General features: G+C 36.1%; 3 protein-coding genes across 11 annotated transcripts in view; 2 read left to right on the top strand and 1 right to left on the bottom strand.

Annotated features, from left to right (window-relative positions):
* Nucleotides 1–25,045, bottom strand: part of LOC139961180 (synapsin-like) — a 545,708-nt gene that overhangs the window by 317,808 nt on the left and 202,855 nt on the right. The window lies entirely within an intron of this gene.
* LOC139961735 (uncharacterized) lies at nt 1,448–12,384 on the top strand. Of its 4 annotated transcripts, none has more exons than XM_071961174.1 (5): nt 1,448–1,917; nt 2,912–3,054; nt 6,791–7,312; nt 8,886–9,001; nt 9,855–12,383. In XM_071961174.1, exons 2-5 carry the CDS (start codon nt 2,928–2,930, stop codon nt 10,101–10,103), a joined length of 1,014 nt encoding a protein of 337 aa, XP_071817275.1. In that variant the 5' UTR covers nt 1,448–1,917; nt 2,912–2,927; the 3' UTR covers nt 10,104–12,383. The 4 variants fall into 4 exon arrangements, with proteins under 4 accessions (XP_071817275.1, XP_071817274.1, XP_071817277.1 ...); XM_071961173.1 differs by having other exon boundaries at nt 1,449–1,945; nt 2,910–3,054; XM_071961176.1 differs by lacking the exon at nt 1,448–1,917 and adding an exon at nt 2,012–2,096 and having other exon boundaries at nt 2,910–3,054.
* Nucleotides 15,063–23,120, top strand: LOC139961082 (metalloproteinase inhibitor 3-like). 2 transcript variants are annotated; one of them, XM_071959951.1, is made up of 5 exons: nt 15,063–15,221; nt 19,263–19,407; nt 20,179–20,400; nt 21,117–21,250; nt 22,016–23,120. In XM_071959951.1, the coding sequence occupies exons 2-5, from the start codon at nt 19,290–19,292 to the stop codon at nt 22,199–22,201; spliced, it is 660 nt and encodes a 219-aa protein (XP_071816052.1). In that variant the 5' UTR covers nt 15,063–15,221; nt 19,263–19,289; the 3' UTR covers nt 22,202–23,120. The 2 variants fall into 2 exon arrangements, with proteins under 2 accessions (XP_071816052.1, XP_071816049.1); XM_071959948.1 differs by lacking the exon at nt 15,063–15,221 and adding an exon at nt 18,928–19,020.

The following is a 25,045-nucleotide window of genomic DNA, read 5'->3' as shown; positions in this document are numbered from 1 at the left end:
AATCTTCTTTTCCTATCAAACATGGTATAGTTAAGGGTTGCAAGTTGATCTGCTGGTGTAGATGGCAGTGTTCTAAAGATTAACACTAAATTTGTAGTTAATAGCAGATTGAAAATATGCTAGAGTATGTGATAAAGATACTGAAAAATGCTGCAATCAATGACATGGATCTTATTTTGCAAATAGAATGAAAGTGTCATAAGAAAATAATCTAAATTTTTGTATAAAACATTACATAAGAAAATAATCTAAATTTTTGTATAAAACATTACTCAAATCACAAGTTATTTTATTCCAGCCCAAGTCACATATCAAAAATATTGTGACTCAAGTCTGACTTGAGTCAGAACCATAGACTTGAGTCAACAACACTGATAAATTGTGTTCTTTGGAACAGTCAGAGAAGAGTGTTGATACTAAAGCAGTTAATTGCTCTTAGTCATCACAGACATGCAAGATGGGGGACAGATCCAAAATATCATTTCTTGCTCCTAATACTTGCTTCAACATTCTATAAACAATAATATGACAAGCCTTCAACCATGCCCTCAGCTAAGAATTCCTATTTCGTGCGATCTCTTCTTTAGCTTTTGCACAATTCCCTCAGTTACATGAATTTTTCTGATCCTTGCAGGTAGACCTGAGCTTTACAAACCTTTGCCTCTCTACATATGGCTTTATTTTTAATCAGACTGTGCAGTCAGTTTAAAAATGGGAAGTACCAGATTTTCAGCAATATTTCAAGGAATCAGGAATTACGTTCTACCCTGACAAGTTCCAACACACAGAACTAAGTCCTAAGTTAAAGTTGCAGTGCTTGGGGATGCAATTTTATGTCACACAAATAGCAATCTTCCTTGTAAGCAAGGTATTAACTGTTTAATACAATACAGTAAGTTTAATAACTTTGTGTCCTACAAGTTCAATGTAATGATATTTTATCGTCAATTTACAAACCTTTGAAATGTTAGCATAATTTTAATGTTTCTGATGCAAGTTTGATGGAAGTGTTAACAAATGTTTGCAGGAATGTCATTCTTCATTTTATCACTCTGGATGATACATACCCACCATATAGTGCTTACGTCAACAATAAATATTGCTTTAAACACAGTTATCAGTGACTACATTCAATTCAGAAGGCAAACCTGATCTGCTGTAATATATTTACCAGCTAGGATACATCTAGTCATAAGTATTAAGTCCAGCTCAACAACAGATGGACAAATTATTCATGTAGGGAAGCTGGTATATTTGAAATCTAATACCATACCCCTGCCAGGAGGGTTCAAACCAAACACCACATGGGACCCTTAAAAACTTGGAATTTTGACAAGTGTTATATTACATGCCATTCTTTAATTCTACTGTGCTATTTTGATTTTTTTTCATAATGAATGTTTTTGAAAAAATATTTTTCCTTTTTACGGACTTAATATCACAAGTATAAATTGAACAAAAATAATTAAACACCTGGGGAAAGAAAAAAACTAAATAAAAAGAGATCAAGGGACTTCTTTCTTTGCATGCATTTTAAGCAGTGACTTTGGTTTTACCACAGAATCTAAGAGCAGAAGAAAGATATAAGGAATGTCAAACACAGGGAAAAGACTGCTTGAACAGGAGATATCATATGATCTTGACACCAAAACTAGCAAGGAAAGGACTATAGAGAGGGCATATACTGGTAGGTGCAATAATATCAATATTATACCATAGCTGACAGGTCAAACCCAGAGACCAGGTGGACGATGAAAACAGGGAAGGGATAGCAAACATAATAACATGGTAGATGCACTGACTGGAAGCTACCACTGAGCAAAGGATCAGGTTTTATAGTGGTGCAAACCTCTCCAAGAGTCACTACTAAGGAACCAACCACAGAAATTCATGAAAGGAAATCTCTCTTTGGACTAGGTACATTTAAACCTTATCTTATTACAATGTAAGTTTTGAATGTTCATTTTCCTCTTTAGTTTGCATGTTTGGGATTGAAGTAGCAACCTACTGTCCAAATCAGGCTGAAAAGGCTCTGGGAGGGATGAATTGGCCGTAAGAAGTGGAATATTTACTGATGCAATCTGATATTTACTGAGGTATTATGGTGAGGAGGGGCCGAGAGGGTGGTGGGGGGAGGGTAGAAAGTAGGTAACTTCAGGAATCCTCTACAAAACTACCCTGAGCATAAAGAAATGACATACGGCATAGGCATAGGCATAAACAAATTACAGTGGAGCCATGCAAACTTCCATTTCTTTGAATATACATGTAGCATTTTCTCAGGAATACTTTAATTCTAGGGATCATATGAAAGAGAAAATTATTTGCTCTCTGCACAAGAATATCATAAAGCCAGAGTATTCATTCATTATAATACACAGATAAACCTATGCCTATCATTATCACCTAGGTTGGTCATATTTTTTAGTTTTGACAGATGATCCTTACAATTACATTATAATGTATGTATGTATGTATGTATGTATATGTGATCTTCCCGCAAGCAGGAACTCGCGAAAGAAGCCATGGAGGCTTATAGACTCGCAAGCTGACCGAAGCCAATCTCTCGGCACACATTCATTTAACGTCCATGTCGGGAAGTTGTTATTGAACAACACCCTTGCCAGACGACACACCTTGCTGTCGGCGGGGAATCGAACCGGGGATCTCATGACTGGGAGACGCCGGCGTTAACCACTAGGCTATACACTCCGTAATGTGGTACTTTTTTACATTTTTTTTTGCAAAGAATGAGCAAAATAATGTTTTGTTTATCAACAAGTTAACACAGACACAGGATTGTTTCGTTAACTGAAACCTGGTCTGTTACGTTTGGAAGTTACTCATTATTTTACAATCATTTGCCTAACTTCATCATGATGAGATGCATCTAATTTGCTTTGCTCTAGAGATTTGAATATTCAGTCATGGCTGGGAGAGGATCTAGGAATGTTTTTCTAGCACTGGTGATCGTTGTCCTGTCATTGTCGGTAGTCAATGGATGTATGTGTAGTATCACACACCCCCAACAGAAGTTCTGTGGTGCTGAACTAGGTAAGTCAACCAAGGACTCTATAACCAGGTTTGAACTGTAGGAGGGGAGGCAGGGAAGGAGGGGAGGAGAGGAGATGGGGGAGGGAGAGAACTTGCTTTAAATTCCATTCCAAAAGAGCTATTTGTGTTTTAGAACTATTTTCAGTTCATTGTGGAAGGAGGAAGGCCATGCCAATCTAGGGAACCTGGTGATCACATACCATGCTGATTATGTTTGACAAACTTCTGGAATAATTAGGCCTAATCTCCCAGAATGGTGGTGATGTATCCGCTGGTTTTAACCAAAGGAAACATGCAAAACAAATCACATAAGAAGGGACTTATATTTTTGAGTCTTTATTCTAAATGATCGAGTAAATGCCAAACTGATCTAAGATGATACATATTGATGTAGTTACAATCTGGTATAATGATTTGTAGGTTTAGTCCAACGGGTGGTTTCGGAGAACCCCGGGAAGAAGGCATCAGAATAGAAAAACTATCAATAAACTGCAGATGGTTTTAGCGTTAAGTGGTCCTTATCCAAAAGCTAATGTTAAACACTTGAAGGTTGCATCCATAACACAACATTACCATCAGAATTAATCTTGTTTCTACTTTCATTGTGTAATGTTATGAACAAAGATTGAAAAGCAACATGTGAGGCTGCATAGCTTAATGTAACAAAGTAAGGATCTACTTGTCTAAATCAGTAAGTCACACAGCAACATCGGAAGCTCACATATAGTTTAAGGTCAAAGGCCAACTCATTCAAAAACCAAATGTCGTATCCTACTCTATCAGAATGCTAAATTTATTTTCTTTCCACAAAGCTTTGGTTCTTCTCCCCTCACCACACTCTTTCCAAATTATTATTGTTGAGCTAACCATTCATGAACAGTCTAGTTTCATGATTATCTCATGTAAATATAGGCACAAAAGAAGTTGTTATTTTCCCACAATGTACCTCACCTTGTAAAGTTATCAGTTTTGTTTTGTTGCAAGATATTTGAACTATGTATTAAAACAACTTTCCAGAATATATAGAAAAAACAGACACCCAATGATTTCTTCCTGCTTTCTCAGTAGAAGTCATTAATGTTGCCTCATAGAAATAATAGCTTTAACACTCTGTGCACTTGTTCATGAATTCATATCAATTCCTGTGGTACTAAACCTCATCTTTCCCACTTGAATCTTCCCACTTCCCACTTACATCAAGTCCTAAAATATGTGGGGTTTTTTCATCAAATGTTTCCTATTGAGAGCAGGAAAGGCGTAAAATATTGTAAAAGAACAATTCAAATTTAAACTGAATTTACAAAAGAGCTAAAAGGACTTTGAATTGTCTTGATGTCAATATGTAAACAATTATTTCTAGCAATAATTTAGGTTTCTTCGCATGTATTCGATATATTGTTGTTTTTAAATTCGTAACAATTGTATTAATCAAGTAAATCATTAATTCAGAGAAATAGAAAGGAAATAGAGAGGAAGATATGGATATGACTACACAGGAAGTGATTGAATGTGTCATATTCATACATAACTGCATAATCTATAAGAACACTGGACAATGGCCTTGTTCACTGATGTGTCTGTAAAGTAGGTCACACATGGACAAGATAAAGCTGATGATGATTAATTGAAAAATTATTCAAAAGACAGATGAATGATTATCGCCATTTGAGGTAAGGGAAAACTGGATCTTTCCCTGCCATATCTAGCTCCCACACAGTGTTCACATGGGATAATACGCTCGTCTGATGATAAGTGCATTATCAGATCAAGGGCTAAACACCCATTTGAGCGCATTGAGATCATTATAACGAGTCAGCAAACTGTCAGATCACAAGCACATTATCATACGACGAGTCAACAATTTGTGATTAGTGATTTGATAACGTATTGACTACATAACGAAACATCTCAGGCAGGAATTTCACAAATTAAGCAGCCAATAGTAACTGTATTGTGTGAACTGTACTTGCTATTTATTGCACAACTGAAGTTTGGGTAAATTTAATAACATTATTGTATGTGGGAGAAAGGAAATTCCCAAAGTCATCATTCGCTACTATAAGGAAGATTAGAAGCGCCTTATTGTGCCGATTTAGACTCTGCAATTTGGTCCTCCTTTGTCAAGAAAATAATGTTTTTTTCTTCAACAAGTAAGGGTATGGATTTTTTTCACAATTGAGAGGTGAGTAGTCTTAATGTCTTACTTCTAAATGTACATAGAGCACAAGAAAGTCATAATCTTTTTACTGGTGTACCAGGCCCCATGCTCAAAAATATCTGCTTTGACCAGGGAAAGTCTGATTTGAAGAACATTTTTGATAACTGGATACTATACTACCAGTGCAATATTTTAGCCCATATTTTCTTTCCCTCTCCATAATGTAGCTTCTTCTATCAAATTCTGAGCTTTTCCAAAATAAAGTGATCATTATAGGGCAAGCTTGGGGTCATTGTTACTGTTTGGTGTGTGTGTGTATGATTGAGGGGGGGGGGGGGGGGGAGGCACAGATGTTGGCTGATTCATTTGTAAGTACTGTCAAACATCTCATTTTCTTTTAATGCAAATCAGAAAAACTTAGGGATGACATCCTTCTATCACTCCCCCCTCCCCCTCTGTGACTATGACCTTGCTCTTTAGTAAGATACACCAGGAATTCTCCATCATTTTCATAGAAAAAGCGAGGTATGAATCTTTTATCACAAGAATACACATTGCACATGAATGCACCTGTGATCTAATCTCAGATAGCCTTGTGGTTTTTGACAAGCGCGTTACCGCATCTGACCAGTGACAGTCTCTGGGAATCCTGGGACTAGTATTTAGCATCACTGGCAGGCAGGCTCATCAGCGATGATGCAATGTAATGTTGAATGTGTAATTTAGATACTTGATGTCATTGTACTGCAGATGGCACTGATAGGTTACTTCCTGGCTCATGCATAATCTACAATGGGATATGTTATCCGGCATGCTGGGACTCTCTTTGGGGACTGGAATTCTCTTTGGGGGTTGGGACTCTCTTTGGGGGCTGGGACTCTCTTTGGGGGCTGGAATTCTCTTTGGGGGCTGGGATGAAGGAGGATGATATAGACATGAAAGGTTCACAGCAGTAGGGTGCACAACAGTCTGGTGTATATGATAAAGCTGCAGGGGTTTCTGTGTGAAAGTTTTTACATTATAAGAGAACAAAGGGCCAAATTGAGACCAATTGCCCTAATGTATGTATTCTAGATTTGAAGAGCACTTAGTTTGCTATACTCCACTGTAGTAAATTCATATTTGCCAAGCAGCTGGAAAAGAATACATTTTAGTAACCAGGAATCTTACAGCTTCTATCATCATGAAGTATGCATGCAGCCAGATATATGTGTATTACACTAACAAAATACATTTGTGGACTTAAAACTTGGGGGTTATGTGGCCCCTCAAGTCCTCCACACAATGAGATAAACCACCATACTTAGTATTTACACTTCAGAGGACAAATTAGAATTATCTTCAAATATGCCAACAAAATTTTTTTTAAATGACCACACTTTGGAAATTTTTTAGCATGCTCAATTTTGGGTTCTACAAAGGACCTTTAGATTATACATATTTATGATGTAGTGAGTTCATATCTAATTATACAGGAATATTCCTCGATTACCTTAATTTTTTTTCTTTTCGTGTTTGCACAATGTACATATTTTTCATGTGATAATTGAGAAGTGTTATCTTTTCTGGTTACCATAGTGATGACAGGGAGAATGGAGAATATGGAATGGATACTAATCCCACAGCTGATACCAACAGAGAAAATGTCTACTGACACACACAGCACCGAACTAACAACAGTTACATCACCACACAGAGGAACTGTGAGGGACAAGAATGACCATCGTGTAACCTCAAACAACCCACAAAGGCTATCTGATGTGGACTTGGAAGTACAAGATGGGTCCAGGTCAGGACACCTCCCTGAAGATCCTTCAGTGCACCCTAACAGAGACCCATCAATAGATCTCCAGGGTAACCTCACAGCTGCTGAGCCCCACAGGGTAAGAATCAACCCATCTCCCAGACAGGTGGCCATGATGGAGCCTAGGAATTACAACGTCATCTACGAGATTGAGGTGGACCGGGTTTACAAGGACAGCCAGAGATTACCACTACGAAAGAAACAGTTAGTTCGGATTCTGGCACCACCGCCACAGAGACATTTTCCAATGTGCAGCTATTCAGCTATGAGACGGAAAAGACTTTATTTATTTGCGAGTAAGTAATTTGATCCATTTAATCAATGACAACTTAGAACATGATGGAGCCATAACAGTGTTAAAAGATATGAAGGACTTAATTTGACTAGGAAGTTAGCAGGTTGTCGATCCATGCAAACTTTCTGGGCTCCTCCCTAAAATGTATTATGTGTATGCACTGTTTAATTTACAGATACTATTAATGTGACTTTCCTGGTGAGTTGAAGGATATCCCCAAGAATTTAACACAGGGGATCAATAGATATTAATTTTACAATTGGTTATGGGTCATTTCTTACATGAGGGACATCAGTGCTTAGTTGCAAGATGTGCAAATTTCTCTGCACAAAACTTTCATCTGATTAATAACCTAGGAATATGTAGCAAAGTTTACTCTGTTTTAAGCGAAAATGTGAAGTGGCTGTTCATGGGTGAATCATTGTCAGCTTTAAGCATTAAGAGAAATCATGTTTGTGTGAATTCTCACTTTACAGGACACTGTAATTCATTTTCATATTCTTTCTGAACTTTTGAGCTCAATATACAACTTTAAATCTCTGCAGTCATCACTGTTGATGGAAAAGACATCCTTCCCTCTCACAATCATTGTACAATCTAGGTTTACTTCCATCAAATTTCCATGACCCAATTCACCTTTTGAAGATAATTAAAATTACCACTTTCTGTGAAGGTCAAGGGGTCCCACAAGTTCCCATAGGTTGGGATCACAAGGTTACCCCGTGCTGATAGGTAAAGCTAGTTTAATGGTTGGCAAATAAATAAACAACCCCTTTCTAACAGATTTAGAATTTCAGATATCATAAATATTCTGCTGCTCGCCATCAATGTTGACTTAAATACTCCCACAGTGACTTTCTCGAGTATAGTTAACGAATATTACATACTGATATGTTGAAGGAAAATATGTAAGATATGTTCTATTCTACTTCATAACCAACACTGAATGAAATAGAACCTTGAGGCCAAATATATGGATTATCCATGATAACAGCTCATTAGTACACGCTAAAGACAAAAGCTTGAAGTTCCCTTCTAATCAATATCCACAATCAAAGGCAAAGAAAATAGTCAATGGGGGAGGTACACACATTTCAAAGGGCAGTGGGTCATTTGACTAGTGACAAACCACAAAGTTATCTCAAAACTTTCTGACAAAATTGATCCTCTGTGCATTCTGTAAAATAAATTGTTCTATTTTTAATGATTTTAAAAAGGTCCTTTAATATTTGTAACTAACAAACGCATTTTAATTACAGAAAAATGAAAAGAAATACATTTTGAGAAAATAGGGACACTTCTTATTTACGGAAAAAGGCACATTTGAGGCTTTTCACAAAACTGAGAAGAGCATGTGTGCCCAGTGCCCCAGACTCTGCAAGTCTTGTCTTCCGTCAGAGGTAGACTTTAAGGGATATCCTTTCCTGTACCAAGGGGTACACTTTAACCCTTGTGAGAGTACAGAGGAGACATTGGTACCCATCCACTCTATTTATTTCCTGTATGTATAATACTTATGTACTGTAGTAATATGTATGATGTAAGCTACTCCTTTATCTTTATTTTGCACACAGTTCAAAACAGCGACATGATGACTGCATGTGACTGGGTGGAGGAGTATAGGAGTCTTAGTAAAAGCCAAAAGCAAGGAATCAAGTCTGCCTATGCAAGATCCTGTGACCAATGTCAGGTTAGTATTTCTAAACCTACAACAGCAATGGCAAGGATGCTGCTTGGTATTGTTATGTTAATGAAAAAGAATGGTCAAGTGAAAAAAAAAGAGGAACGTTGTGTTAGCGTTCAATAACTATGTATACATGTCATTAGTAAGATGTGGATAGGTGAAGTTGGTGGGGGGGGGGGGCTTACAACATACCCACAAATGCAGCGTATTCATGTCACAATGCTTCCAAGTTTGAAATACAAAATCGTGATGTTAAGTTTGAAGAAAATCAAATCTCTTATAACCAGTCCAGGAGCAATTATCTTTTTGACCATTCATTGAATTCATTTAACAGCTTTTATTTTCCACTAGATTAACTTGACTAATTTCAGTACAATTTTCCACACCAACTCCTATGACACTCCATTAGCTTGTCATGGGAAGAGATGTATGGTGTAATTGACCTAAGCAGCTCATCCCAAAAGAAATCTGTCCCAATTCCTATATGCAAAGTAAACTAGGTACAGTGGTCATTTGGCATAGTAGCTAGCGTTTAGGGCTAAATTTATGTTTGGTTCCTCCCTTTGAAAAGTAATTATGGCCATTCTAAAGGTTCCAATTATATGATATTAAAATAGCCTGTGCTCAACTTTATTCATATGGCATAAGACATTGCCATGCTACAAGTACTACTTTAACATCCATGTTTCATGGCATTCTATTCTCCCAGAATTCTTTCATGGGTTTGTGGTCAACATAAATAAATGCTTCAACAGCAGCACTGTCCCTAAATAATTCAATGTATACAGTGTAATCCTAATCTTAACCAATTGACAATCAACCTTGTAATTAGAAAATTAACATTTTTTTTAATTCACAGATTTACATCAGCCCTAGTGGAATGTTACAGAACCATCATGAGTGGGATAATAATTCTACTTGTGTAGCAGAGATGGATCAAATGATGATCTTTTATCCTGATTACATGCGATCTGACTGTTATGCAACGTACTCACACTGTGCTGATAGGAAAGGAGAGTGCAAGTGGTACTCCTCAAAGGAATTTAAAAAGTGTAAAAATAAAGACAAATCAGAACGAAGAGCAGATGCAGAGACTGAAGAAAAATAGAGGAAGATGAAATAGACATAAAGAAAGTGATGTATCTAGGAATGAAGTGAGGATATTACAGTCGTTATGATAGTGGGTATAGACAGGGAACAGCTGTTAGCCAAGGATACCTCAATACATGGATTTGGGCTATCCAACTTTTATTGTACTTACAGGAAGTTATTACATTTAAATCATAGCAACAAAAGTTACTACCTATGAGGTGTTTTGTGCCCTGATCCCCCCCCCCCACCCCTACCAGCATTCTAATTTTTGGACTGCACCAGGGGACTTATGCAAGAGCTTGGGCCCAATGTGTGCAAGGTTGCACTTTGCACATGTTCTCAGACTTAATTTATTAAACATGAGATTACTTAAAGAGCAAGCACGATACTGAGTGTAAAGTAAACTGATTCCAGGAGGAAGATAGATGGGCCTATAAAATAGAGGTTGACAAATGTGAAGAAGACTAGGCACATTCACTATCCCTAGTTTCTATTTGCTACTGCAAGTGTTATCACCAATAACACAAACTTACACTTTAACCTTCATAGCCTTCTTCCCACATTCCCCACCCATCCTCAAACCACCATCATACCCTCTGCTACTGAGAAGACAACAGTGCTACACATATAAAACTACACTAGCAAAAACTTATGCAGATATATGTAGTGGTCAGCTTTCCTATCTTAGTATATACCCAATCCCTATGTAGATTGCATAAGAAACTGGAGCTTGTTACTGCTTATTACCTGTATGAAGAATCCATCTTTATATTAACTTATTATTATCAACCTTAAATAAAATATGTGAATGATTGTAAAACACATTCACATATAGAGAACATATGAGAACAGAATTCTTCACTACCAATATTCTCCCTCCTCCACCCTTGTCCTCAGTACTCACCAGTATACCTCTAATCTCTTTTGTAACAACCAAAAGTCAACCATTATTTTAAATTTCCCTTCCCCCCCCCCAAACCTTATACACCCATCCAGCTCACCACACCCTAAACAATTAATAAACAAATATTAACTTCCTGGAAATTTTCATTGTGATGTGGTTACAATAAAAATAAAATAAAATAACGCTCTAAATATTAATAGAGAAAAGATAAAAGCAGCTTTTCCCTACGTTTTCCAGTCTTTTTGTTCCCATGAAGATACACTTTTACAGCTAAGGCCTCCTGCGACTGATTAGTAATAGTCAACCTAGTATAGCTTGTGGGTATGATTACTTCATTCTCATTCGATCTCCCACGAGAACCTTTACAAGTTTGTATCATATTTCTCACACTTCATGAAAAATTTAAATTTTCTGTTACAAATCTTTTGTCTTATATTTTGAAAGGACATGATAATATCTCAAATCTTACTGGTACCAGCCAAATTTGTTGTAATTTAAGATCTCTTTGTCTATAAATCACCTCATTAAAAACTTAGCCTTGAGATACTATTCCAGTGTGTTAGATAAAAAAAAAGACCCCTGAGAAGTTAAGTACCTTATTATGAACTCTTGGTTTTAGTTTGTTTATATTAATATTTATGGGTGTACAGTTTTTATTCAACTATAAACACAACGTTCACCCTTCCCTTTCTCAACCCAGGGGCAACCATTTCATTGACCTCATCAATTTGTGGAAAATCTTTGTATCAGTGAGCAAAGAAGTTTTGGTATATTTACAAAATATCAGAAATGAGCTAAAAGTTACTATATCGCACAGTTTATGAAATACAGTTAAAACTACTTGAAACAGAAACCAGTCAAGGAAAAGAGTTTTATTTATTTTGAAGAGAACATAGGCAGTAATGAAATCAGTGTTGTTTATAGAACAATAAACAACATACATGAGTTTGTGATGTAATCTAAACAAGCATCCTGCGTATTAAAGCCTCATTATGCATTTCACTATGAACACAATGTAACCGATCCCTAATCCTACAATCTCTGTTGATACCACTGTGTAGTATATTATCACACAATTATGACAATGTGGTTATTGCCTAAATTTTGAACCATTCACACAAAATCCAATAGATTTATAACATGTACGAACTAGTTGGGTCAGAAAATAACGAGGTGTTTGGTCAATCTACAATCAACTTCAGATCACATATTTCCATAATTGGTATGCTTTTTACAAATTGACAGGTTCAAGATAAAATACCATTTTGATATGTGGAAAGTATGGCCACAGGTTTTCTTTAGTATACTTTACATAAGTTGTTTGGAATATATACATGTTATGATCAAACAATAAATATTGGTGAGATAAAACACAGTTTCTCCCATTCTTCTCTTATTTTTGTATATCCTCTTGAATTACCTATTAGCACCTACTGGCTACAGTACAAAGTACTGGCTGGCACAATACTGTCAAAGTTTTGTTTGCCAAATGTTTCTACTAAATTATTACTCTCAGTTCACAACCATGATAAATGAGGAGGGAAAGCAAGGATACCAGGAACTAAAACTGATTCCAATTTTCTATTTTTATGTACCTTCAGAAGCCTTTCATTTTATTACTTCTATAGCAATTTTAAGAAAACGTGCCAAGATTATGTTACCAGAGCTTTTATCAATTTCCTGTCTCTTCTTCTTTCTATGTCTTACCCTTCTCTATCTTCCATTTCATACGCTCATCTTGTTTTACTTTGCAGTGGGTACTATTTAAATATAACATATCCTAAAATATAAGAAAAATGACCCTGATATCAAGAAAGAGTCCTTTCCCTACAAAGTTAGGTTTCGCAGAAACCCAACTCTTTCAAGGAATATGACATTCCTAAAAAAGATAGTAATCACATTACAATGCACAAAAACTGTTTTATTGATCTCAGGGCAACCTTTCAACAAATAATATAACTGACTTTTGACCAACTTTGAAAGGTTACTATCAAGCAGTATTTGAAAACTCTGTGGCTATTATTCATGAATCAAGAATTGTTTTAATACAATCTTTTAACCTGGAACTAGGAAATTGCCATTGTGAACTCATGAACTATTGGAAATGTGGGATAAAAGTAATGTTAGCAAAGGATTATATTAGAACTCAAGCAAGCACTATATACAGTTAGCTTATTAGTTGTAGCATGATCTGGAAATTTCGCTGAAAAACTTCTTCTTCTTGTCTGCTCATATCAATAGAATTGTTTGTTCTTAGTCATCCTTTATTTTATATGATCCAAACATCCCTCTCCAACGTCTATCTCTGTTGATCAGCCCCTCCCTCCCTCCCCATTGTCTATCTCCCAGCCCTTTATCTCTGTTGTGGGACCACCTTCCCAAACTTTTATCTTGTTGTGGGGCCACCTTCCCAACATCTATCTGTTGTCGGATCATCTAACCCATCATCTATGTCTGTTGTGGTATCAGACACCCCTTTATCTCTGTTGAGGGACCACCGTCCCAAAAATTAAGCTCTGTTGTGGGACCACGGTCCCAAAAGTTTAGCTCTGTTGTGGGACAAACCTCCCCAACCACTATCTCTGTTGTGGTACCACCCCCCCATGACTATCACTGTTGTGGGACCACCATCCCCAATGACTATCTCTGTTGTGGGACCACGCTCCCAATGACTATCTCTGTTGTGCGACCACTATCCCAATAACTATCTCTGTTGTAGGAATGCCTTCCCCAAGGGCTTTCTTTGTTGTGGGACCATTCCCAATGACTATCTCTGATGTGGGACCGCCTTGTCCAAGGGCTATCTCTGTTGTGGGACCATCCTCTCAAATGCATATCAATTCCTTAGCACCATTCCGTGTGCGGCATGCAAAATGAGTTTGACCGCCGCGATTTTAGGCCTATGACTTTACCATATAGACAATATTCCTACAGCCATAATGTGAAAAGTTTATACCGAAAAAAATTAGTTCAAACGGCACTAAACAGAGAAATGTGTTGTCTCTCAAGTTCTGTCATTTTCTTAACATTACAGTTCAAAATTCCATCGGACTTGGGTGATTTAGGATGCAAGGTTAATAAATATCGAACTCAAAATCCTCATTGATAACACACAGTAAATACTGAAGAAAATCACCAATTGATAGCCATACCTCTGTTTGCATAACCATCCTCTTGAATATTCATTGACAAAGTTAGTTCAAACGGATTTTGAAAGGATTTTTCTTAACTTTAAGTTGATGTTAAATTCGTTTTCATTGGTCACTATCTTCAATCCGACCAAGTACATTCCAATCGAATGTCTTCTAAGAAAAATATAAGTTTCGCTTTCTTCGGTGGGCACGCCGTTACGTAACATGTGTATCCTGTACTCTGCAATAGGGTACAGCCACGCAATGCACAGTGTTCACCTACAACGCCACAGCCGAGATTCGCTTTCCAAACGTCATATTTTATTGAACTTAATATTATTTTCAAGAAAATGACCGTAGAATATACATCATTAAATGTTGAAGCAAGTAATTACCAATTTATTTGTCTAATGCAATCCTAATTATATAGAAACACCATTTAAGACCCCCAAGATGAATTGAATAGTCCAACCAACTTGCCCGCTCTGAGCCACAGGATTTTCGGTCAAGGTGATGAGTCATACGCGTTGGTCACTAAGAGGGCTATTTTGAAGGATGTTTAGTGTGCATTTTAGAAAGAAAGGAATTGATATGTTTATCTCTGTTGTGGGACCACCATCCCCAATGACTATCTCTGTTGTGGGACCACTCTCCCCAATGACTATCTCTGTTGTGCGACCACTATCCCAATGACTATCTCTGTTGTGGGACATGATCTGTTTCTGTTAAGGTCTATTCAGATAGAATAGTTAGATACCATTATATCTGTTATAGACACAAACCAACTGTGAGCAAGTGACAAAGATGAATACAATCCTATGCAGCACTAGCAAATATTATGACATATCAACTTCCCGCCATTCAGAACCATAGGATATCCTCTTTTCTGCCTACAGGTGACCAGTTTCCCCAGATCAGTAATACCTTCAGCCTCACAGTGGACAGTATCAGGTAACAGGTATATGGTTAGCCACAACACATTATAACAATATTTGCAATTTGAGGTACTGTAGACCAGTAAGCATTTCATTTTCTCTGCTGTTGGAGTGCTGGACAGTTCATAGCTTGCCTCTGGTAATATCACAAACAGCAATTTCAGGTAAATACTACATATTTCTTATCACATTAATCACAATTGGTTATCAATTCATGTCAATTTGGCATTATATCTTTTGAGTTCATACTGAGTTATAACTACAATATTCATGCATAGAATAGACATAACACTATTGTGTATGTTAATATTTATGTTATATCGGATAGTGCACTGCATATGGGTTGAATGGTTTGTGTTATTAGCTATGTATGTGTATAACCTCATATTCTACTTGACTGAAAGGAATCCATACACATGACAAAGACAGGATATACTTGCTGACTTTGTGAGTACAGTAGCCTCCTGAAATCTTGTTCGTCTTGATATATCATAGTCAAAGAAAGAAAAAAAAATTGAGTGGGTGTAGTGTTTCAATAGCTGGTCTGTTTTTCAAGACATTAAGCATTAAATAAAATATGCTAAATGCCTGGAAGACTCGTTTAAGACAGTTTTCTGTGGGAAGCAGTCACAGTGCCTAACACAATGCAAGCAAAATTCTCAGCAAGAGCCCACGAACATTGTACTAACCTCATGTATTAGTAGACCGTACTTGCAAATTCAAGTAACAAACTGTAATTTTGTAAACATTCCATATTAAAACCTTCAAACAAAACATCACAAGCCCACAAATCCCTTGCCCAATCTCCCATGTAAATTGAAGGTATCTAATACTAGGTTAAAATTGCTCAGAATTATGTACTATTTATTATTAAGAATGGTTCTTTCAGTGTCCACTATAAAATACATGTATAATTGACAATTTGAACAATGAAATTAAGTTACAAAGTACAGTAGAGTCATTAAAAGTCATCGGTTTATTTGATCCCAAATATGCTAGAGAGTCATGATATGGCTACTTTCATGTCGAAAATGCAACACTCAACCAATGAACACAGCATGTTGTAGTGAAGCCTACATGTACAACTGTAAAAGTAACTCTGGTTACATTATGCACTTGCATGGTTAAATACATGCTACAAGTGCATGTGTTTTCCTTTAAGTGACGGTTGAGAACTTAGAGATCCTCTTTAGGTCACAAGAGTGGCATTGAGGGGAAGAGGAGAGGATCAGCCTCGGTCCAGCTTACCCTCCATATCCTCACTTAATAGTTTTTCAATAGGGATCCCACCACACACAACTCCCTTGTTGGTATTAAACCACCAATCGGACAGGATGTCAACTTTGATATTTACATCCAGAAAATTCCACGAAACATTCAAGTTTGCAGCGTGATATGAAAATAACCTGAGGTATTTTCTTCTGTATTTCTGACATATGATAGAAGGATGCATATCAATTATAGGATGGTTGTGTGCAAGGAATTGAAGGGTTCATTGACATTATAATTTCTACGAATATTAAATAAAGACAGGAAGCCAATGAAATTAGAGATGAGAGATCCATTCATCTCATTATATGCATCTTACATGATTCATGTGTAATCCTACTTATATTATACCTAAAGGGATATTCCAAAGACCATTAAATAGATGACAAAAATATTCTACACTTTTAGCTGAAAACTCATCTCATTGTCTTCTTTCTAACTCTAGATATGATTATTTGATTGAATGTGATCTATTTTTACATGGTAATCTCTGAGAGTGGTCACATCAAGTCAAACTCAGATTCAATTATAATGTATATCTCTTTTCAATTAGCCCAGATAGTTCACTAAACATGGTATCTGAGGTGAGATATTTAAATTTCATTGGTGGCACCAATCTAAGTGTTTATGCTGCCATTTTATCTCGACAGACCTTCATGTTAGGTAAACGTCATCAGCTCATTAGAGAAAATGTTAGATTGTCATGTAGCTATAAGTCACTACTGCATACAGTGCTTTTATAGGCTATCAACAAGGTCATGAATGGTTTGTACCGACAAAGGCTAAGCCTAAATGAGTAAAACATAAGTCATATACAATGAAGTCGTCAGCTAACTTTTGCTTATCCATTAGCTTTACTGATTATTTTGCTAGAGCTTGTATTGTTGCTGAAACTGAGTAAAAGTTCTATTGTTTGTAAACCACAAGTGACGTACAGCATTAGGGGGGTGCAACATTATAGGCTGATTCAAGACTAAGTTAATTAGAGATACCTATCTACACCATTTCTTTGTTTTGACCAAGTAGGCAAAATAAATTGAAGGCTACCAAAATTAGTGCCGCACCAGGGCCAAATCATTAATTTTAATTTCAATGGGACAGTTATGTAACAGGGAAAGAGTGAAATAAAAAAGATGAAAAACTGGTAATTTTAATCACATACAAAGGCTCATTGGCACTTCATATACACAATGCATGACCTTATGAGTCAGAAACCAAGTGTGCTGGCATGTCACATATTCTTGCATCATGGGAAACTAGTTCATCGGTCAGATAAATGTTAAGGTTCAAATTTAATAATTGTTTTAAAGATCCTAACAAGTTTGCTGTCAGACTGAGACTAGTGGTATCTACATCATGTGATTTTGGATCTTTAAAGGATCAGATGATATGTGACAGATTAGTTTATGAGATATATCCCAAAGAAGCTGAAAGTCTTGACTTGCCTAAATGTATCAATATCAGCTGAAGTATCAGTGGCTCAAGTCAAAGACATGTGTGCAACACCAGTCAAGACACAGTCAATGTTGTCAACAAAGCATCTCTCTTCAATTAATGAATGAATTGTCAATGTTGTGGGAGACAAATTGAAATGTCCTGCATAAGACAACACTTGTTCAAATTGTGATAAAAACAATCATTTTGCTGCAAGGTATCACCAAGAGGGAATTACACAAGGTCACAAAACACCTGTTTATTCCACTATCATTTTTACTTCTGATGGAACGTACTTTATTTATATAATAGTTAAATAGTACAAACTTAACCAACAACACACTGATTCAATTTGAATTTGAATAGTGTGTTTAAGGAATTATAGAGATCACAAAACCAAAAACAGAAAACCAAGAAATAACAAAATATACATATTATGATTTCTGCTTCCCCTTCCTATTTATTTGTTATTCTATTTTCCTTTGTTTCATATTTTATTCCTTTTCATTTGAACAGGTGAGTGGGCTTTTTCTTTGGGTGGGTGTGTATGTTTTCTTCTAAGATTTTTCTACCTATTTGCTATCACAAACCTATACACCATAAAACCCGGAAGCCTACCACTATTATGTTTTACAATATAAACAAATAAAAAATTATGAGAGAGAATAAGAGATGCCAATCATCACAATAAGTGTATTGGCTTTCTCCCAGAGGATATTTCTATGGAACAGAAATACCCTTATAACAATGCAAAATGAGTATGTGTCACTGACAGAAAAGTTTAAACGCCATTAACTACCGGTTGATCATCCAGAATATCCTAAAGTTGGGACAAGAATACATTTTTATCACTTACTGTGAAAGGTTCTTCAAAGCCTCCATAAAGTTCCTTCCTGGGAAACTTCATCAGTCCTGATGAACGTCACAGCTGCGCTTACGCACGTTCAAAGGAAGGTCGTGACATCCCTACCTTGAGTAAACAGGTGGTCCTGCAAGAAAAGCAGAATAAGATCTTGACAATGTATGGAAATTCTTACAAAATAATGGCTGAGATGAAAATTGCAAACAAGTGAGTGTGTACGTGTCTATAAAAGGACATTCCTGTGTCTGCTCAGAGCTGGCTACCTGACCCCCAAAAAAGGATAAACAATTATCATACATCTAACTTTACCTCAGATTATGATGTTTTTATGCATTTCTATATCAAATTTCTTTGACGTCACAAAAGGCCATAACCCCCCAAGCGGTTACTGGAAACAGGTTGGTTGTTAACTATATCCTGCAGATCAAAAGGCTATATAATATCAGAGACATGCAGGTTTTCAGCATAAATGTGCTCCGCTTTATATTATAAAGAAAAATTCTTGCATTACAGTCACACTAGAATCAGCTTTCAGTTTTACTCTTCTTTGAGGTAGAGCCATTTGCTAGTATTGTTAGAATCTGCATTCACTTAGACTCATCAAGCAGTAATTACTAGACTTTGGTTTTCATTCATCAAGATACCAAAACAGAGAAATCTCAAGATCATGGCAGTGACGAGAGTATTAGTGTTGGTAGCAGTGGTTGCCCTTTGCATAGAATCTGTGCTTTCCTGCATGTGTATGCCACAACATCCGCAGACTGACTTCTGTGATTCTGAATTTGGTAAGTGACCTAGTTAAAGCTGTATTTCATTTTTGGGGTACAAGGGACTGTGACCAAGTTGTGTAATATTTATACATAATCAGGCCTATATGTCTAACCAAGATATGTTGTATGATTATAATCATTGCTTTAGTTAATTGTATATTATCAATTAATATGAAATGTTATGTAGAAAATTTGTATCAAACGTATTGTACTAACTCATTTGAAACCCTTTTTTAATGTATGACTAATTTCATCACTCCCTAGTATGGATTTTTGTGAACTAAAGAACCATCAATTTTGTCTTGCACTTAAAGGTAGTCAGTATAGGCCCCCAAATTATAGCATGCTATAATTGCTAGAAGTTTCAAACAGTACTTTTCTGGAGGTCTTTACTCTCCAAAACTGTTCTCAGACATATTTAAAAGAAACACAAGATGACTGAATGTCTAAGTGAGGAAAATTTCCTTGAAGGTTGTAATAAAAATAGTTTAAGAATTTTGACCAAAAGTGACCATATTTGAATATCTAGCATCTTTGGGGCCAATTCAGCATACCTTTAACATTCTTCTAGGAGGTCTATATAGTGCATTACATACAGATAAATAAATAATGTTAAACTATAGCATCAATGAAACCAAAATCATCATTCAGCTATTCTTCATAAGATAAACAATGATCTTATGTGAAAGTATTTAATTGAAAAAAATATATTCTAATTTAATCACCTCTGTTTTATACAATATCACTCCTTATTATCTCAATATTAATTAATTTAAATTCCCACAGTGCTCAGAGGCAAAATTCTCACAAGGACCCCAGTCTATGGCGGGTTTAATCCAGACATGCCAATGAACATTGTGTACAAGGTGGAAGTGAATACAGTTTATCGCACCCTTGGAAGCAATATCGCCATCAAAGAGGACGATGAAGTAAATATTACCACATCTGGATATGATAGCATGTGTGGCGTCACAAATATGACCGTGGATGAAAGGTATCTTATAACAGGTAAGACGAACTGGCACAGGACCATAGCTTGCCAGATGTCACAGTTTTGGGGGACAAATGGTAGCTGATATCATGGGATATCTGAGAATGGGACCCCCTTTCCCTATGAGAAATTGTTTGAGAAAACCACAATTTGTGTGTAGTACAAGATTTCATTCTTTTTAGGGGGAGGGGGAGAGGAGAGGAGGGGACAGGAGAGGAGAGGGAAGATGGAACTATTCCCTCCATGCCAAAAAGGAAAGCCTTGGGAAGAAGGGAAGGCGCAGGACAGAGAAGAAGGCATAAAATATTAGAGACGAGTATTCATGAAGATATTGGGATAACCATAGGAGCCTGGGATAAATTAAGATGTAAATTATGGCATGAATGCTGTGTCAAAGTGTCAGTAACCAAAGACTAATCTGGTTATGTCAGAGGGAGCGGAAAGAAATGTGTGAAGATAAGGAAAGGAGTGGTTGAGTATTGATATACATGAATAATAGTATTCCTTCAATTGAAAGCTTTAAAACAGAACAAGTTTATTGCTTTTGTTTGTCAAGTGGTCACATGCATGAAACCATGATCCCAATATGACTGACATACATGATTTAATTTAATTAAATATTGTTTTTTATTCATAAATGTTATTGTTTTTACTGTATTTAGTTATAGATTAATAGCAATTTAACTACTTTTTGCTTTTCTTCCTACCCCCTTCTTTCTCTCTTTCCTTTTAGCTAAGGAAATTGGTGGCAAGCTGATCACCAATCTCTGCAAATGGAATGCACTGTTTACCCAAGTCACAAGTTCTCAGAAGAAAATGCTTCGTAACGATTTCGAACAAGAATGTTCCCGAACACCACCATGTGAGGTAGGCAGAATACTTCATTGCATATCACTTTCCTTGTTCCAAATCAAACAATGCTAGTGACAAGACACATATGACATGATGTGAATTTTTGTAATAATAGGCATTCATGGGATAGTGTATTAGTGTCCTTATGACAAGTACCTGGCAACCAATGAATTGGGGGCATTTCTCAGAAAACATCCGACTGGGGGTATTCGATAATGGTAGAAAAAATTTGGAAAAAAAAAACAGAATTATAACCCCTTGAGTTTATATAAAGAATGTTCATGCCAGCATTAATTACGAATCAATGGGTTAGGTTTCCAATAGTCACTGACATGGGAATGCCTCTGCTCCCATATAAGGGAGCTGGATGGGAGAGGGGGGGGGCTGATTGCATGAACAACTTTATACTGTTTAGAAACATTATTGATTTTATAAAACAATAATAAATAAATAAATAAATAATAATAAATCAGAGTGACAGATATTAATTTGAAAAAAGTGGCTATCATGTATCAACAAACAATGTTTTAGATTGACATTTTCAAATTGTCAAAGGTCATCATTAAGTTGTCAAAATATCCAAACACACAAAAAAAAAGTGAGATTTAGTAGATCAATATGTAGTCTGTGAGTCGCAGAAAAATGACGTTTAAAAATTGTGACTATATTTAAACAACTTTTTTCCCCTTTAATATAGTTTTCATAACAAAGTGCGTCTTGATGTGACTGTAATGTGATCCTCTTGCAAACATTAATATTTATTTTTGTGTATTTTTTCAGGTACGTAAGTACTGTGGAGCTCCTGACCCATCTCAATGCCAACAGTTTGACGGATGTACCTTCTACCAGCAGGAAGACTGCTACACTCAGCACTCTTACTGCACCAGAAGAAACGGACAGTGTCAATGGCGACGATATGCAAAACGCTACAATGAATGCTTGGCTGCCCAATCAAGGAAACGGTAGATGGGAGCTTATTAACTCAAGCCAGAATGTATAGGATGAATGTAAGGTATTTCTGGTCTTTGCAACTTTTCAAAGGATTCCTGTAGAATTTGTTACTACATATGCACCACTTTTGTGTACGTCTAAAGGCTCACTGCTTCTGCACTTGAGGCTGAAACAGTTTCCTTCATGTCTGTTCTGGAAATTTAGGTTAATAAATCTATCTGATAATTATGATGCAAACAATGCTATAATCAACAAACAGGTCTAAACGTCAGTATGGTGTCCTGATGTCTATACCTGTATATACTGGTTCGAATTAGATCATAGACTATGATGCTGGTGATCGTTTGAAGAGAGTAGGCCAGACATGATCTTGGAAAACTCCAAATACATCAATTTTGTAAATTGTTAAAAAGCCACAATAGGAACTATGTTAAAGTTATTAGCTCAGGTCAGAACCTCTTCTTGCATACATGGGAATTTCAGTGACTGAATAAATAAGACTAATTAACCTACATCGCCAACTCTTCTTGACAAAAACAAAACCAATTGTTCCAGATAATCATATAGATATGTAATTCATTAAATGTCATTTTATAGAATCATTAACAGTTAGTGAAGTTATGCCTAGACAGAGGACTTGTGCCATAATAATCAATTGTAAGAAGTGCTGCTTACATGAATATGCAGTAGCAGACAAGGTATCTGTACGTTCATCTCTTAAAGAATATAGTTCAGAGGATTTCCTTTTTGCGACAAATCATCCCATCTCCCCCTCTCCCACCAGGACCCCAGCTTTCAGGGTTGAGAGATTGGCAGGAAATTTGAGCCAACCTAAAATATTCACTATGAAATTAGCCCACTTTGGCATGAAAGAGTGGATCAGGATCATACTTAAGTTTTAACAAGTTTGATTAATTATTGATAACAAAAAGTGGTTAGACAGCCTTCAGAAGGCTAAGTGTTGTCTTAGCCTTCTGAAGGCTGTCTAACCTTATTTACTGTTTGGGAGTTTGAATTATATCAAAACACCATGAGCTCTTCTTGCAATGACAATGTCTCTTTGTTGAATAATCCAATTGAATATGGTTTAACTTGCCGAACACTAAAAATATAAAATGTTGTCCAGTGAGGTTTACTGCGACATATACAAATAGAAGAATTACTTATCTATTTCATAACAGATAAAAACTGTTATGTGTTAATCTAGTTAGTGAAGAGTGCACTAAACCTGAGTTGAATACATGTAAATGTCATGAAATTAGAGAGTAATCATGCCATTGTCTGGTATATTGCCAGAATGCCCTCTTCCCTCCACCCCACCCCATCCCCCTCCCCCCTCAAGAAAAAAACAGCATCTCCACTTGTCCTCCTGGTCCTCCATTTAAGGACAGAGGTTGCAAGTTTTGTAATTATTCAAAGCCATCTGCTGAAATTTTTGCCTCATGTGTTTTAATAGGGCATAACCTGGTATTAATAACATCATCTATTTTACTCAAGTCTCAAGTTGAAACTAATTTGTTTGTAAAAGTGCAAAGGAAAGCTCATCAATCCTTTAATATCATTTGTATTGCTCATTTGATTTACACTGAGATTTGTAACAATCAACATTTAATACTCAGGATGAGTAGATAGTTAATGACATTTGATGTCATTTGATGTCATTCAGGGAATTGCATTTGTTGTGTCATTTCTTATATCTGATGCATTTATGGTCTACTAATATGTATAAATCAATTGTTAATTATGTTAATGCAACTTGAACATTCCTTACCAAGGATAAAGCACTAGGACATGCCAGCATCATTTGAATGAAAGTGGAAAGAGGGTTTAAGAAGGGAGAGTCAAATTATGATGTTAGTGATCGTAATGACCATTGGTATTGCACTGGTATCCGTCTAAAAGACATTTGTGGCACAAATGTCAATTAGGAGTTCAGTTCTTGAATACAGATGTATTTTCAGAGTAAACTTGACATACGAGAGATGGAGAGAGTTTGGTGGATGCAAATAAGGTGTTGCTAAGATGCGGGGTAGCAGAAGCAAAATGACAGTTTCCTCAGGATCTGTAAGTAGGCTTAATGGTAGGAGGAGTTTTGTTCCAAGAGTGTAATTCACAAGGTTATACTGTATGGTTTGTATGGTCAAAAACTTGATGATAAACCAATATATGAATGGTAAACATATGTACGTATGTTAAAGATGATACTGAGTGAGATTGGAAGCCGATGTTGTTCTATTAACATAGTAGAAATATGTTCTTGGGGCTTTTGTGTTTTCATTTTGATTTTCATTTCTTTATTCCAGTATAAATTTACAGAGAAATTTATAAATAGGATAAAAAAGTGTTACAATTCTTGCAAGAATATTCCAGAGACAAGTTTAAAAAAAAAAGGGTTATTTGGCAGGCCATGAGAAGAAAGTGAGTTAATACACATGTAAGTTGATATGTCATATCAACTTAACTTTTGTGAATAATGAAAGTATCTATATAAAATCTATATGAAATGTTATTAGGCTGGAAAATGGAAATGGCAATTTTTATTAAGTTATGCTCATGGGATTAATATGATACATAGCTACTCTTTATTTTTAACTACATGTTAAGTGCAAGATGCTGAAAATCTACATTAAATTAAATCTATTTAAGAAAAGGACTAGTACTATACCTTTTATCCATTGCATGAACTACATTTTGTTATTGTAAGTTAAATGTCAGTTAAATGTCATTAGGTTCTTTTTATACCATTTTTCAGCTACTAATACAATATTTAAGACTATAAATTTCTTCCATGTCATTTGTGTTTGTCATGGTAAACAATACATTCTTTAAACTGTTGTCATATCTCAATTAGTGTACAAC

Source organism: Apostichopus japonicus, chromosome 20 (assembly GCF_037975245.1).
Source record: "Apostichopus japonicus isolate 1M-3 chromosome 20, ASM3797524v1, whole genome shotgun sequence".
Lineage (NCBI taxonomy): Eukaryota > Metazoa > Echinodermata > Holothuroidea > Aspidochirotida > Stichopodidae > Apostichopus > Apostichopus japonicus.
The sequence above is the reverse complement of the archived record's forward strand: the minus strand, read 5'-3'. Positions and strand labels throughout refer to the sequence as shown.